The 14,643-nt window shown below is 39.1% G+C and overlaps 4 protein-coding genes and 1 non-coding gene across 7 annotated transcripts; 2 read left to right on the forward strand and 3 right to left on the reverse strand.

The window, feature by feature from the left end:
- The first annotated feature begins 260 nt into the window (after nucleotides 1-260).
- On the forward strand, nucleotides 261-2,855 carry LOC147946604 (uncharacterized). Its single transcript, XM_087508438.1, has 2 exons — nucleotides 261-840; nucleotides 1,238-2,855. Exons 1-2 carry the CDS (start codon nucleotides 760-762, stop codon nucleotides 2,333-2,335), a joined length of 1,179 nt encoding a protein of 392 aa, XP_087364564.1. The 5' UTR covers nucleotides 261-759; the 3' UTR covers nucleotides 2,336-2,855.
- A 12-nt stretch (nucleotides 2,856-2,867) lies between these two features.
- Nucleotides 2,868-6,526, reverse strand: LOC104771923 (uncharacterized). Of its 3 annotated transcripts, none has more exons than XM_010496546.3 (14): nucleotides 6,223-6,526; nucleotides 5,514-5,617; nucleotides 5,305-5,416; nucleotides 5,058-5,207; nucleotides 4,870-4,974; nucleotides 4,658-4,741; nucleotides 4,471-4,589; nucleotides 4,276-4,377; nucleotides 4,066-4,179; nucleotides 3,925-3,981; nucleotides 3,724-3,844; nucleotides 3,558-3,632; nucleotides 3,428-3,463; nucleotides 2,868-3,341 (listed from the first exon to the last, which is right to left on the reverse strand). In XM_010496546.3, the coding sequence occupies exons 2-14, from the start codon at nucleotides 5,543-5,545 to the stop codon at nucleotides 3,240-3,242; spliced, it is 1,209 nt and encodes a 402-aa protein (XP_010494848.2). In that variant the 5' UTR covers nucleotides 5,546-5,617; nucleotides 6,223-6,526; the 3' UTR covers nucleotides 2,868-3,239. The 3 variants fall into 3 exon arrangements, with proteins under 3 accessions (XP_010494848.2, XP_010494862.2, XP_010494855.2); XM_010496560.3 differs by lacking the exon at nucleotides 6,223-6,526 and adding an exon at nucleotides 5,991-6,221; XM_010496553.3 differs by lacking the exon at nucleotides 6,223-6,526 and adding an exon at nucleotides 6,020-6,183.
- Nucleotides 6,527-7,103: 577 nt separating this feature from the next.
- TRNAR-ACG (transfer RNA arginine (anticodon ACG)) lies at nucleotides 7,104-7,176 on the forward strand. Its single transcript has one exon. It is a non-coding gene; the product is annotated as a tRNA-Arg (tRNA).
- A 269-nt stretch (nucleotides 7,177-7,445) lies between these two features.
- Nucleotides 7,446-10,954, reverse strand: LOC104771948 (eukaryotic translation initiation factor 4B2). The gene is made up of 3 exons (XM_010496575.3): nucleotides 9,303-10,954; nucleotides 8,152-8,580; nucleotides 7,446-7,912 (listed from the first exon to the last, which is right to left on the reverse strand). Exons 1-3 carry the CDS (start codon nucleotides 10,490-10,492, stop codon nucleotides 7,882-7,884), a joined length of 1,650 nt encoding a protein of 549 aa, XP_010494877.2. The 5' UTR covers nucleotides 10,493-10,954; the 3' UTR covers nucleotides 7,446-7,881.
- Nucleotides 10,955-11,048: 94 nt separating this feature from the next.
- On the reverse strand, nucleotides 11,049-14,633 carry LOC104771955 (coilin). The gene is made up of 13 exons (XM_010496587.3): nucleotides 14,140-14,633; nucleotides 13,977-14,041; nucleotides 13,618-13,878; nucleotides 13,359-13,541; nucleotides 13,192-13,258; nucleotides 12,943-13,020; nucleotides 12,635-12,821; nucleotides 12,507-12,547; nucleotides 12,230-12,427; nucleotides 12,068-12,139; nucleotides 11,824-11,973; nucleotides 11,554-11,704; nucleotides 11,049-11,470 (listed from the first exon to the last, which is right to left on the reverse strand). The coding sequence occupies exons 1-13, from the start codon at nucleotides 14,335-14,337 to the stop codon at nucleotides 11,277-11,279; spliced, it is 1,845 nt and encodes a 614-aa protein (XP_010494889.1). The 5' UTR covers nucleotides 14,338-14,633; the 3' UTR covers nucleotides 11,049-11,276.
- Nucleotides 14,634-14,643: the final 10 nt, after the last annotated feature.

Raw genomic sequence — 14,643 nt, forward strand, 5'->3', positions numbered from 1 at the left:
GATACCCTCTGAGGCTGTCTACCGGAAAAGAAAAGATAATTAAATTATATCTACAAATCATTAACGAAAGCAAAAAAAGATTCTTTTTTTCATTTGACCTTTTATTTTTAAGGATGTCTAAATGGGCCAAGTAAGCCCAGTTACAAAAAGTGAGGAGTAAGAGAGAGATATTTTAAGAAAGACACGTGTTAGAAGCGTAGTAAGTGAAGTCATTTACACGACATAATAAACAGAAGGAGAAGAGAGAGAGGCGTTGAGTCAGATGTCCGAAGAGGCTCGTGGTGGGGCCCGAGCAAACCGTTATGCTGCTTTTGTTAAATGACAAAATTAACCTCCAGACATTAGCGTTTGAAACGGTCATGTTAGAGAAAGGGTTAAATAAGTAAATTCGCGAAATTAAGAATAATTATGAAAGAGGCCCCTCCATTCTCTTTCTTAATCGCGTCGTGCCACCCCATTTCCAGAGAGGACACAGCCTTTTTCATCCCCTCCCTCCCTTCTTTCTCTCTTACTCATTCCTTCTTCCTCCAATTTCCTTCCTTACTTTTGAGTTCCTTCTCTGTTTCTCCTTTTTTTTTTTTTTGGGAAAGTTTCTATTTTTGTTTTGTTTAACTGTGTCGTCTTCATGCTGAGATTGGAGAGAGACTGAGTGATTTGAATTTGTGATTTTTTTTTTCTGGGGGAGAGAGAGAATCAGAGAAGTGTACAGTTCGTTTTTTTGGTGGTTGGCATTTTGGTGGATCTGAGTTTTTGTGGGGGATGTGGTGGATGATGGGAGAAGCTGGTGGACATTACTGTTCTAAGAAGACTGATGATATCTGCGGCGGTGTTTGTAGTCAGGTTTGTTTCAATCAATCTCGGATCTGCTTTTCTTTTTTTTTTGTTCTGTTTTCTGTAAGATAACGAAAGAAACTACATTGATGTTTTCAGAAACGAGATCTTTCACTTCCTTTTTCCTTGAAAAGTTTCAAAATTTGATCTTTTTGAGATCTTTATAAGTCGACCCATTTCTTTGATTTTACGCATGGACTTGCATTTGATGGGCATCACTGTTAATATCTACCAATTCTGTATTTGAGAAATTAACTTGGATCTGAGTTTAGATTTATGTTCCTTCTTGGTTATAAATCATTTTTGTATTCAGATTTAAACATTTGTTTATTCGTCTATGTGCTCTGCATATTGTTGTTGTGGAATTAATTATGGTTTCTAATGTTTATTATTATCTATCTGGCAGGAACCTGGAAGATTCTTCAGCTTTTCTAGACTTTGTTGTGCTCTTCGTGGGGTGGACATGAGGACATATATCTTTTTATTAGTGATTGTTCCTACATGTGTATTAGCTGGTTATGTCCACGGTCAGAAGATTTCTTACTTTCTCCGGCCATTGTGGGAATCACCACCTAAACCTTTTCATGACATTCCCCATTACTACCACGAGAACGCTTCTATGGAGACTCTTTGTAAACTCCATGGCTGGGGTGTAAGAGAGTACCCTAGACGAGTTTATGATGCGGTTTTGTTCAGTAACGAGCTTGACATACTCGCTGTTCGTTGGAGAGAGTTGTTTCCTTACATCACTCAGTTTGTTCTCCTCGAGTCAAACACCACATTCACTGGCTTGCCTAAGCCTCTTGTCTTTGCTGCACACCGAGACGAGTTCAAGTTCATCGAGTCACGGTTGACTTATGGTACTGTTGGTGGAAGATTTGTCAAAGGTCAGAATCCGTTTTACGAAGAGGCGTATCAGCGTGTAGCTTTAGACCAGCTTCTGAGAATCGCTGGGATTACTGATGATGACTTGTTGTTGATGTCTGATGTTGATGAGATTCCAAGTAGACACACCATAAACCTTTTGAGATGGTGTGATGAGGTTCCCAAGATTCTTCATCTGCGGCTCAAGAACTATCTTTATTCTTTTGAGTTCTTAGTTGATAACAAGAGCTGGAGAGCTTCTGTACATAGATATGAAACGGGGAAAACACGGTATGCCCATTATCGACAGTCTGATGAAATCTTGGCGGATGCAGGATGGCATTGTAGCTTTTGCTTTCGACGGATCAGTGAATTTATATTCAAGATGAAAGCTTATAGCCATAATGATAGAGTGAGGTTTGGTCATTTCTTGAATCCTAAGAGAGTTCAAAGAGTTATATGCAAAGGAGCTGATCTTTTCGATATGCTCCCTGAAGAGTATACCTTCAAGGACATTATAGGAAAAATGGGTCCAATTCCGCATTCTTTCTCAGCCGTTCATCTTCCTTCGTATCTCCTTGAAAACGCTGATAAGTACAGATTCCTCTTGCCGGGAAATTGCATAAGAGAAAGCGAATGATAGATTGGATCTTCACCACATGGAGTCTTACTTCTTGTTCATCTTAAGACCTCTACATTGAGAGGAAACAAAGGCTGGCTTGAGTCCTCCTCCGGACTAATAACACTTACACAACTGATATTATAATCTCTGCAATTTTGTCTGAGGCGTATTGGTGTTGGTGGATGCTGCAGAGGTTTTCATCTGGCACCTTTGAGAGGATTATTACAAAATGAAGATTTTTGTATATAGATAGATCTCTTTGTTTCTTCAGGATTCTGATTTCGCATCAGACATGAAAACCTTCATTCTCTGTGACTCTGCATCATCAAACATGAGTTTGTGTTCTTCTGAGTTTCCCCTTTTGGGAAGTTTTGCGTCAAAACACTCTTTACTACTTACCCTTTATATACATCTCTTTCTCCTTCTCTTGATTTCATTGGGTTTGTTATGTAGACGAGGATTGGTGTTATGCATGTGTTCGTTATTAAGAGACTTGTTCTCATGAGTCATGAATAAAGCTTCTGGTGCTTGGATCGAATTCAGATTATTGTTTATTAGTACAAGGAAGAAATTTCCAATACATAAACTTAGATAAGGAACATCAGTTACAAAGTAATATTATTGTTTTCCAGATTCTGAAACAAATATATGACCCATCACCCATTTATGAGATATGATCTCATATCTCTGATTTCAAGAAATGGAATAACAACGGTCAAGAACACACAAGAGAAAGCAAAAAAATCAAGGATGATCTCTAATGGTTCTTTCAAAATTGTTCCCTGTGTGTATAGTTGCGTAATCATCATATGAACATTATAGTATGGATTAATCATCATATGAACACTCAAAAGCATTTCTAGACTCTACCATGTTGTTTGTTCAATTCTTCACTTGTAACTCTGTTTGTTTAGTATCTCTGTTAATGAATCGTTGAGTTTGCTAATTCCTTGAGATACTTCTTCTCGGAACTCGCCATACGGCTTTGGAACATTGTCCATTCCCGTTTACATCTATCTCTCACCTTTGCAACAAAACCATATAACAATCATCAATTAGTCAAAAAGAAACCGCTAATTCTCTTACAAGCTGATGTTTCAAAGTTCTTACCCCTTGCCACCCTGCTTTACCGTCTTGTGCCTCTCCCTTGTAAAAAGGAAACCAAAAAAAAATATATATGAATCAATATACGAACTAAACAAAAAACTTGTAATGAACTTGAGAAGGTATTATCTAGAACCTGGCTGCCTAATGAAGGAAGAGATTGATGAATGATCCATTGAGAATCAACAACTCCTATCTTCTCATGTGCAGGCTGTTTGTTATATTAGGAAACTTTTTAGTAGATAACCAAAAAACATGTCCAATGTTTTTGAGAATGAAGGTATGTAGGTAAAATGATTAACCTCAACACATTTACGGAGTGCGAAATCAAGACCCCAACCGTGAACCAAGTCGTTCTGGATCATATGCCACACGCAACGCCAGGCATCTCTTGAGAATACTGGAGCCATGATCTCTATAAACCTGTGAAGGTATCAAGTGGAATCAAGTTATTGTATGAGATGAGATCTATGCTTTTGTGATGAATAGTTGAGACTACGTACGCCGCACAGGGAGGCAAGTGAGGGTCATTGCATCGACCTGGTTTCTCCTTGGCATCTCTAGTGATTAGATTTTTCAGAAAGAAATGATTAGTTACTTAAAGTTTCCGCCTTCTGCAGTTAGGAATTTGTAAAGTTTCTTACTTGTGAACTTCTCCTTTGGTTTTTCTCTTTGTTATCTCCCACGTAATCTTTTTTTTAGACTCCACAGCAGGCTGCGATATCTCTAGACCGTGTTTCTTTATCAGCCTGATGTACCTGCAGAAGAGAAAGAAACACATATTCACATTTTCTGGACTAGGTTCGTGCGGCAATTTTAAAAACCTTTCGTTATAAATGAGCAAGAAGACGCACTCTTGTACATCAAAGTTTTCAAGGCCGAGGTCTTCATCCCAGATGAATATATAGTCATAAGGCGCCACGATGTCAGGATGCAGAAATCTTTTAGCATACCACCTTGTGAAGAATATCATAACCAGAGATTTAATGGTTAAACAAGCTAGCCTCACGAAGATTCAAGTAGTTATAGCAAAGTATAGTTATGTTTACCATTTGGTTTGCTTTGGCACGCTCACGTGTATTGCGCGTCTGGACCATTCGAATTCATCCCATTCTGTGGTTCGTCCGTCGTAGTGGAACAGAACAATTGTGAAATCTTCTTCTGAAAACTGCGGAAAAAAGAAGAAAGACTCTAAGCTTTTTGCAGAAAGATAAGAGAGCCTGAATCAGTTTTTACCTTCTTAACACAAGCATCAACGTTTACTTTCTGACCAAAACCGACAGTAAATGCAATGAGATACTTTGGCTTCACAGGAACATCCTAAAGAAGCAAGACACGAGAACAAAACCAAAATCAGACAATTCAATGCCGTTGAAATGATGAGATTTTTATCCAAAAGATCAAAGATTACCAAGAGCAAACAATAAAGGATCAAAACATTATATTACCTCCTCAGGCAATCCCCAAAGTCTGCGTAAGTAGTAATCTGATTCAGATGCAATGATACCAGGAGTCAGCATCTCTGCACCTCGGGGGTTCGAAGGAACCCAAATCTGCATAATCCTCATTACGATTAGTTTGCAAGATCTTGTCACTACCACAAAAATATAAAAGAGAAGGAATTATACATTTATACCTTCCACTGCGGTGCATCACTGGAATTATTCCCATGTAACGGACTCCTAGATGACCATGTATGCAAAAGTGTTTCACTTGATGTTTCTGGTGTCTCATCTTCTACGTAAGCAATATCAACAGAGGGAAGAATGCTAGAGGGAAAATTCAGCTGACATATTTCAAGTTGGCCACATGAAACAACATATCAAGCACTCTCTTGAGAGAAAAAATATGAAACAAAAAGCTAAAGATAAGAGCTAGCTCACTTTTGTTAGTGATAATGTAGGGAACGATATCCCAACGAAGAAACCGATAACTATGCCTACGAATGTCGCTATAATGAGTCTCATTCCATCATTAGTCTTTTTACCATTCGAACTGCAAACAAAGGACATAACTTACAAATTCATTTCTATAGTGTGATCAGCTTAAAACATGAATCAAGCAATGAGCTCAGGATATGGATGAATCTAACCAGCGACTCGAGTTGTCTGTTCGATTAGCCATGTCCTAAATCCTGTTATGCTCACCAGGAACAAATATCATTCAATGGAAACTTCAATCTTTAGAAATTCTTATCTGCATCACAAGCACAACAGGAGTAAAAACGTAAACTTTAGATTCAGATCCAGTCCACAAAAATGAAATCAAGTAGAGATTTACAAGTTATGGAGAAGAATTTATAAAACTAGTGAGCTAGTAGTATTAAGCTTGAAGCTAAATTTAGAGCAGACAATCCCAGATATGCTTCCTAATCAAGACATCAACATCGATTACACTCCTCAGATCGAACTCTGATGCAATTTTCATTAGCAAAGTATGATGATGAGTAAGCAAATTGAAATACTCAAAAATCCAAAAAGATTACAACTTAAAAAGCAAGATCCATGACATGAATTGGAGATTTACTTCAAAAAGAATGCGTACTAACAAGTAAACGAAAGTAACGAACTTTGAGCTAATTCTGGGAGAAGACAAAACCTAAAGACGACGAATCAGATTCGAACATAAGAAGGGTAATCTCTCATCGAGTAACTGAAGTAGTAAAATCACGTTACGACCAATAAATGAAACGAAAGAAGCAACAACAACGGAGATTAAGAAAAAAAAAAGGGGTCGAAGTAACGGAGCAAAGATCGTTGGATAACGTAAAAGGATGTAAATTTAAGCAATAAAAGCAATACCCAGAAGAGTGGAACGAATCAAATCTCAAGAGAAGCCGTCGTCTTTGAATTTTTTGGTTTCTGATGAACTTGACTGAGTTATTATATATATATTTTTTTTGGGGCTGGCGGGTTAAAGAAAGAATTGAGTTAATTAAAAGGGGAAAACAAAGCAGAGAGGATGAATCAAATAAAAAGAGAAAGTCTTTTGGATTCAAAAGAACAGCGAAGTTGTGTTTTTGAATTGATCCCATGTGATGTGACGCGACTTAAGGGTAATGTAGGTCAATAGAAAAGTTGACTTTTTGACTTGGCTTGTGAAGACACTAAATGCATTTTTGGCTTCCGAAGACGCTAAAGCTTTCCTTGTAAGTGGGCGATCTCTTCCACTCCACGTGGGTGAGTGATCAATAAGTCTCAAAGATTTAGAGTCATGATCTTATAAAAAAGACTGCGATTTCTAGGGCTCATGATCCAACGATGATGATATATTGATGATATATTGTGTAAGGTTGCATTTGCTATCATAAAAGAAAACACATTGTGGCTAAACATTGACCAACAACAATGATATATTAGTTTTGCAATATTTATGTTGGTTATTGTAAGTATGCTTCTTTTATAAGTTGAGGGTGAAAAGATCTCGTCGAGGAAAAATGTGATGCAGCTTCTCCTCTATGAGAGATGTCATTAGCTTTTTACTGGCCGGAACCCGGAAACAAAAACAAATACGCAATTCTACTCATCTAAATGAACTAGTACAATTTCTTGTGATTGAACATTGAAGTGATGTTATCTAAACAATGGTTAATAGTAACATAAATGGCTATGTTCATCAGGAACAAAGGCCTTTCGAATGTATGTTCTATTGATAAATGAACTTTAAACAAAAGGAACAAAAGGACTTCATGGCCCAATGGATAAGGCGCTGGTCTACGAAACCAGAGATTCTGGGTTCGATCCCCAGTGAAGTCGTTCTTTTTTTTTTTTTTTTGATTGTTATTCTCTGTTTATTTCCTCATAATTGATTTCAAAACGGTTTCTGAAACGATAAGAAAAATATTCTTGTGTAAATCATCTCCTTCATCATCAAATGCAATCTTCGCAATAGAACATAATGAATAAGACGATAGCCTTTCAAGCTGTAACTTGAAGAATCTATGCTTTCTTCGTTTCTGCAATATTTTTTACTTTTCAAGTCTTCTTTATAGCTCAACATGACCTATGCGCAAAGAAACCAAAACTGTGAAATCTCGCTTCAACCAAAATGACACAACTCCCCACAACTTTGGAGTAGAAGATAACAACCAGAAACTGAAACAGTAGTGTTGTAAATAGAGTATTTTTAAACAGAGAAGAAGAACAGAACAGAGTCTCTGTCTCCAAAGTTGTGAAGACACATCAATTGTCACAAGTCTTGCGCCATGCCGTTTCACGAGCAAAAGACCAAAAAAAAACAACAAGACGAAGAAACCATTAGACTTCAATTCCGAAGATGAACCAATGAAAAACAAAAACCAAAAAACCAAAAAACCCCCTAAATTAGGTTTTTTTCAAAGGAGATGAATGTTTCTTATTAATATTATTGAAGCTTCTCTCTTATCTGTCTTCTTCAAAATCTGGGAATGGTGTGTCAACCAAACTCCAATCTCATTCCACATTCATCCTTCGTTTCCTTCTTTACCATCCTTGCCTTGGTGATGACGATGACCTGCGAAGCCAGAAATCCGAATTGTCAGTTTACTCGCATCTCAAGATCGTAATGCAAGATGCAAAGAAATCAGTAGGAATGACTCAAGTTTGGATCTTTATACTATAAGGTCAGCATCCATTATAGGTTTCTAGACTTTCGGGTGCAATAACAAATCCAGATAAGTAGTAGGCTTTTGAATGTTGGAATACATATTGTAAGTTTGTGTTTGTAATGGGATTGAAGCAGAGGTTAATAACCTGTCAAAGTTTCTGTTGCTGAAGAATCCACGTTCCTTGCTTCCTTGGAAGTTTCTTCGATCATCTACTTGTCTTGGCCAATTATCACCTGTGCCACGTGATCGAGGTCTTTCCATGGAATCAACATTCCTAGACTCATCAATTGATCCAGCCCGTGAATGAGGTCTATCTGAATAGGAATTTCTGCTTGCACTGGATCCAGGTCTCTCGACTGCTCTTGGCCTGAACCTGACTTTGTCGTCCAACTCACGGATCAGTAAGTCCAGGTCCTTCTCTTTCTCACGTATAAGATCCGGTAGATTATCGTTGTTATTTTCGGCTTCTGGTTGAGATTCCTTGCTCTCAGGTGCCATGGCTGCTTCCTTCTCGAGTTTCTTCCTTAATTCTTCGATCTCTTCCTTCAACATTCTCTCTTCTTCTGTTTCAGGCCTGGAATTATTTGTTTCATAAGACAGATATGAAAGTGAGACAAATAGCTATTTGGCAGATGATGTAGAAAGTCATCAACATTATCAGAGAGACCATGCGTTAAATCAACTGAACTAGACACAAAACTCAGTTGAATGTGAGACCATGCGTTTACAAAACAAAAACTAAAGCTAAGATATGAGATGTCCCAAAAAAAGGCAAGATTTAGCTTACAAGTTACACGCATACAATTCTATAAATTCCCACAGAGGCTGTACAAACTGAGAGAACAAACACGTGTGAATAGGTCAAAGCAATGGAATGGGTACTACTACACATTCAGTACTTCGCATGAAGTGACTAGGGAATGAATCAAACTTTCGAGAAGAGTCTATCCTGTGTTTAAGAGTGCTTAAAAGGACATATATTTAACATGCCAATCAGAAGAAAACCTATAGACTACAACTTAAGTAGATAAGTCAAGTCAATTATCTTCCATTATGAATTCGAAACACTAAGCAGAATTGCCAAAACTATATATAGTTATTAGTTTGCATACATATTCCTACCCTCTAATGATTCATTAGTTGATATCACTTCAAAAATCAAACTTTCCGGTTCAAACGAGTATGCAGAAAAAACGGATTATTTGAGAAATCATATTCAAACCACCGCGGCAACATAGAATTGAAACAAATCCACATTTCTCAGAAAAAATAAAGAAAATCCAGATGAATAAGGACCTGTCAACTCTGCGATGCTCGAGTTCAGAATCCATCTTGCGCCAATCTTTCCCTTGTTCTTCGAGCAATACTTCCCTAGGCTTTGCATAGCCAAAAGGATTCACCTTTGGTCTCGGTTTCACCACATTCTCGACATTGTTCAGGGCTGTACTCTCAGACCTGTTAGATTGAGCACTTGATGGTCTACTAGATTGTGCGCTAGATGGTCTGCTCGTTTGTCCCTTCTTGGCCTCAATCTCAGAGTCAATTTTCTTCCAGTCCAATCCTTTCTCCGCCAAAACTTGCTCTCTTGGTCTAGCTGCACCAAATGGACTCGGCTTACTAGTCTTCACAGCAGTTTCGGTTTCAGCTTCAGTTTCACTCACTCCTGAATCAACCTTACGTGGCTCCAAAACAAGACGACGACGCTCCTCCTGAACACCTCCTGAAGGGAGAACTCCTCGAGCACACCGATCAGGCTCCGGTCCAGAGTCACGGTAACCCGACCCAAATGTAGATGACTTTGCTTTACCCGCTCCCCAATTATCAACCTCGTCAGCTTTAGAGAAGCCACCTCCTCCACCACCACCATAACTGCCACCGCTAGCACCTCCGCCACCATAGCTGCCACCGCCAGCACCAGCGCCTCCGAGACCACCATAACGACCACCTTGACGTCCTTGATCAAATGAAGGAAGCGATTTCTTTCCTTTTCCCCAATCATCATCCTCATCAGCCCTAGACACTTGTGGGAAATCAGAAACCCTAGAATTAGATCCCCTCTGATCATCGTCAAATCCGCCATAAGATCTCCTACCACCACCACCGCCCCAAGACCCATCAGAATCATCTCGATCTCGTGACATTCTTCCCGGAGGTCCACTAGACCTTCCTCCACCATAACTAGAGAATCCACCACCGAGACGACCAGGTTGCATTTCATCGTCAGAGCGTTGTCTTGGACCAGTAGGAAGCTGAAGCATCTGTTCCCTCGTCAATCCAGCAGAACTCGGTGCAGTGCATGGTCCGTTTGCGAACTCCGATAGAGTCATCTTCTTCTTCTTCTTAGACGACTTAGCAGTGGCAGCCTCTTTCAGACTCGGGAAACTCTGTGAATCCGCCGCCGTAGCTGTAGCTTCAGCAGCTTGCTCTTCATCGGCACGCTCAGCCTCATCGGCCCACGCACCGATTCCACCCCAAGGTTTCGACATCTGTGAATTCAAATCCAAAATCGGAGATAACCACCCAGATCTGGAAAAAGAAACCAAATTGAATCTACGGACGAGTCCAATTAAAAGTATTCCGAAGCTCCGAGTGAGTAATCCAAATCACTGCCCAAGAAATCGAATCCAATCTCAGATTCTCTCGCCGTCGCCTAAAAGATGAAATTTTTATGATAAAAATCGGATTTTTTATTCCTTTTGAAGGTTTGTTTTTGTTTGTAGGTTTCAGAACGGAGGAATTGGACGGAGAAAGAGATATCAATACGCGCATGATTGGAGCGTGTGAATCACGTAGCAATTAGTTTACGAGGAAGTTACTGGCTTGAACGTTGTGCCGTTGTGGTTCACGCGACGTGTAGGCAAGTGACGGTTGACTTGAAGAGGAAACGAACGGTCATGGAGTCATTGTTTTTAGATGATTATTATCAAACGTATCTTTTTTTCTCCCCTACAAACTTTGTGTTTTATGTGGCCATCTTTACAAACATAAGAAAATCTTCTAGCGTTGTTGTCAAAGTTGAATCCAATGGCCAACACATTCATGTTTCAGATTTTTGAATTGATTCAAACATAAGCTTAGAAAAGATCTTAGGAGTAATACACACTCGTTGTTTTGCTCTATACATAAACCTTTAACACTTAGAAAGCTCAGCAGTGCCCATTCACAGTCTCAAAACAAAATGGCTTTTCTCTACTCTTGTCTGAGTTTTCATATCCAAAATGAAGAAAAAAACATCAGAGTTTCTTCTAGAGAGATGTGTCCTAGTTTTTCTCAAATCTCATTCTGAGATCTTAGATAATTCATTACCGGACCCATAGCACTGCCTCGCAGTGCCTTGTAAGACCATGAGCCTCCACTTGAACTCCCTTTCTTGTTCCAGCCATTGTTCGCCTCAGACAATTCTGCTTTCTTTGCACTTAAAGCTTCACTTAATTCTTCCCAGGGGTTCACTACTTTTCCATTTTCTGCAATTCACATAGGTCCAATGAAGTAAAATAAAACTCCTTTTCAAAACAGTATAATCCTCCAAGTTTGTTGGACAATTTACCTTTTATAGGGGTTTGCAAATCTTTGCTTGCGCTTAGCTTTTGCTTTGTAGCTGACTGGTCAGGCTCGGGCGGTGCTGACTTGGTGACTTCTGCGGAATCTGATCCCCTTGTTTTGACACTGCAGACATCGAGCAAAGCAGAAAATTCTATCTGCAGAAGTCAAGTCTTTCTTATATTAGAATTGTGATGCTTAGCAAGCAAACAACTACAAGAACTAGATCTGTGTTCTTGTTCATAAGATATGACATGATATAAACCATGAAGCATACCTCCAAGGATCCGTCTTCTTTATAAAGACATGTATCAGGTTGCATTGAGAAATCATCGTCCTCTTCTGTCTTTTTCTCGATTGGAAATTCTTGAACAGGCATCAAAGTCACCTTCTTCGAGTCTGGATCATAATAGCTTATCTTCCCAACCTACCAAGAGAAATATATTGTAAAGGGAATAGGTTCCTCAAAAAAGAGTTGATTGACCAATTTGGCTTTAAAGAAAGAGAGTCAGATACTTTACCCGAAAAGAGGAAACCTCAGGCGTCCAAGATGATGTTAGCTCAAGGAGACGGTATGCAATAATATCTCCTTTCTGTAATGTTAACAAACCAAGAGTTGCTGAGTTAAAAAAATGCTGATCTATAAATAGCATGCTGGGGGGTAGTAAATGATATAATCAAACCTCTACTGAGCCAGTGTAAGCCAAAAGTTGTTCATAATCGATCGGACCCTTTGCAAATGTTTCAGCTTCCGCGGGTTGTGTCTGATAAGGAGTTTCTTCATTGAAATCCTGAGCATATCGTTTGGAAAATCTTGTCTTCTCTGTGCCCCATTTTTGTCCTTTCTTCTTCGCCATGTTTCCATTCCACAAGAAGTTTTCCTAACATCATTTAGTCATGATCATTACAGATTCACATTTGGGAAAGCTTTAAGGATACAAAGATAAGGGTAAGTCATACCGCAGGAGTTTCATTTTCAACGGGAGCTTCATCATCTCCAGCTGAAAATTAACAATATAAGGGAAACCGTGAGAAGACTTACAAACGCAAAAAAGATACGCAGAGACAAATTTACATAATAACTTTACCGAGCGGCTTGAAGCGAATGTGGCCTGGTCTCACTTCCACAGGAACCACTTCATCCCCAACACCATCACCAAGCTCATCTGGTTGTTGATGTTCAAGAGCTTCAAAGTGATTTTCCTCAGCTACGTGGTCATCTATAGTGATGACTGGTTTTTGGCTAGGTGCTACAACCAACTGCTTCTGCTGAAGCTGCAAATCATGAAACATAAAAGAAGATATCAGGGATGAAGAACAGGCCGTACATCACTAAAACACATGATAGATACATAAGTCTTATCATTTTAAGTTTTGTAAGTATTTGATGAAGAACCTCTTCCTTTTCTAGTTTTGTCTTCTCTCTCAACCATTGCCGTTTAGCCTTTTTACGCCGAGCACTTCTGCTAGGTGTCTAAAATAAATATAAAGAAGAGTTACATTCCTTATTGCAAAAAAGGACCCATAGGAAGCTAACGGAGTAAGTGACACAAAACCCCAATCCATGCATCGACAAACATCAAGAAGTTTTACACAATACACATTGCTCATTCTTGTTCTTTACGACAATGAAGTCAACTCAAACCTTTTTAGTGTCAGCAGATGGTTGGCACAGATAGGTAGGCTCTTTGCCATCTTCTTGTTGCGATGACCTGCACTCAAAAGTAAGGCAATGGAAATATGACTAGTTAGAGATAAGTCAAGATGATTACAGATTCCCAATGAGTTTTAACAACGTAAAAGTCAACCTACCTCTTTGAACTGGTAATAGGCTTGGTGTTACTGACATTCTGTTCATCATTTTCAGCTGTCTGTACATCCAATGACCTCTTCTTCTTCGTCTTCTTCGTCTTCTTCACAACATTGCTTACAATAGCTGCGTCTTCTCTTTTCTTGGGAGATTCTTCAGTAGTAGCTAACTTACATTTTTTCCTCCTACATCATCATCAAACGTGAATTACAAAAAAACACACATTTAGGTGATTAAGAATCGTTCTAGTAGAGATCCTACTTGGAGCTTAGGCTTTTGCTTGAAGCTTTACGCTTCTTGGAAGTCTTCTTCTCTGGCACAAACTCCTCCGCTATCTCTTCAAGCTCATCTTCCTCAGACTCACTTTCATATCCTCCAGTTTCCTTTTCGAATTCCTCATTAGCAAGAAGCATTTCACCAGGACGAATCTGAGGCCTCTCCTCAACCTCAATCGCCTTATAATCATTCTCCTCACTGTCTTCCCCAACAATCTCCAACAAAGATCCTTTCTTCTTCTTAACACTACCAACAAAAATCGAAAATTTTAACACTAACAATACTTGATAGTGCTCAAATAGGAACAAAAAAGTTCTGAAAAAGAAGAGATTGATGAAACTTACCAAACGATATCTTTATCTTTCAATACACAGCTCGACTCGAACGGTGGCAAAACGAACCCTTCCATCTGAAAGACCAGAAAAAATAAGTGAATGTAAGCATTAATGGCGTCAACATTTACAAATTTGATTTCACTGAAATTAGGGCAAAAAGAAGTAACCGTACCGATAGGGTGAGGCCATGAGGACAAGCTTCAAAGAGGTTAAATGTATGAAAGATATGATCAGAAAACTCTGAAACAGTACGCTGACATTTACGATCCAGAACAACCCAGCTCCGTGTTAGACCTTGTTTCTTCTGATACTTACTCAGAATCCTTCGGTCCTCAAACACCAGACGAACCCTTAACTTCTCTTCCTCCATCGTAGACGAACTTCAGAGAAGTAAAAAAAAGAGAAATTTTCCCTAAAAGTTTAGAGCTTTCGGAATCCTTAAACCCTGTAATGAGCTCGAGAAAGAGGAGAGAAAGAGAGAAGAATGAATAAGCCAAAACCTAACACTCTCGTTCGCAAAGAGGTTTTAGTCAAGAGATCATTGGGCCTTCTTTTAGCCCATTTAAGCCCAATTTAAGAAAGCCTCAGATTAATAATGTTGGAAGCCTTCGTCGTCTCGTTGTTTTCCCTCTAGCTTAAGCTCAGCACCAGCCGTCGTCGTCGATCTAATGTCGCC

The sequence above is a fragment of the Camelina sativa genome, chromosome 3 (assembly GCF_030686135.1).
Source record: "Camelina sativa cultivar CO46 ecotype springtype chromosome 3, ASM3068613v1".
Taxonomy (NCBI): domain Eukaryota; kingdom Viridiplantae; phylum Streptophyta; class Magnoliopsida; order Brassicales; family Brassicaceae; genus Camelina; species Camelina sativa.

Coding starts and splice junctions, on each gene's coding strand:
- LOC147946604 (XM_087508438.1), top strand. CDS start 760: ATGTGGTGGATGATGGGAGAAGCTGGTGGACATTACTGTTCTAAGAAG. Junction 841..1,237: donor GCGGCGGTGTTTGTAGTCAG/GTTTGTTTCAAT, acceptor TCTATCTGGCAG/GAACCTGGAAGATTCTTCAG.
- LOC104771923 (XM_010496546.3), bottom strand. CDS start 5,545: ATGGCTAATCGAACAGACAACTCGAGTCGCTG. Junction 4,590..4,657: donor TTGATGCTTGTGTTAAGAAG/GTAAAAACTGAT, acceptor TTTTTTCCGCAG/TTTTCAGAAGAAGATTTCAC. Junction 3,464..3,557: donor TTCCTTCATTAGGCAGCCAG/GTTCTAGATAAT, acceptor CCTTTTTACAAG/GGAGAGGCACAAGACGGTAA.
- LOC104771948 (XM_010496575.3), bottom strand. CDS start 10,492: ATGTCGAAACCTTGGGGTGGAATCGGTGCGTGGGCCGATGAGGCTGAG. Junction 8,581..9,302: donor GAGCATCGCAGAGTTGACAG/GTCCTTATTCAT, acceptor AAATAATTCCAG/GCCTGAAACAGAAGAAGAGA. Junction 7,913..8,151: donor AGCAACAGAAACTTTGACAG/GTTATTAACCTC, acceptor CTGGCTTCGCAG/GTCATCGTCATCACCAAGGC.
- LOC104771955 (XM_010496587.3), bottom strand. CDS start 14,337: ATGGAGGAAGAGAAGTTAAGGGTTCGTCTGGTGTTTGAGGACCGAAGG. Junction 12,428..12,506: donor TTGAAAATGAAACTCCTGCG/GTATGACTTACC, acceptor AAATGATGTTAG/GAAAACTTCTTGTGGAATGG. Junction 11,471..11,553: donor TTTGCAAACCCCTATAAAAG/GTAAATTGTCCA, acceptor TGTGAATTGCAG/AAAATGGAAAAGTAGTGAAC.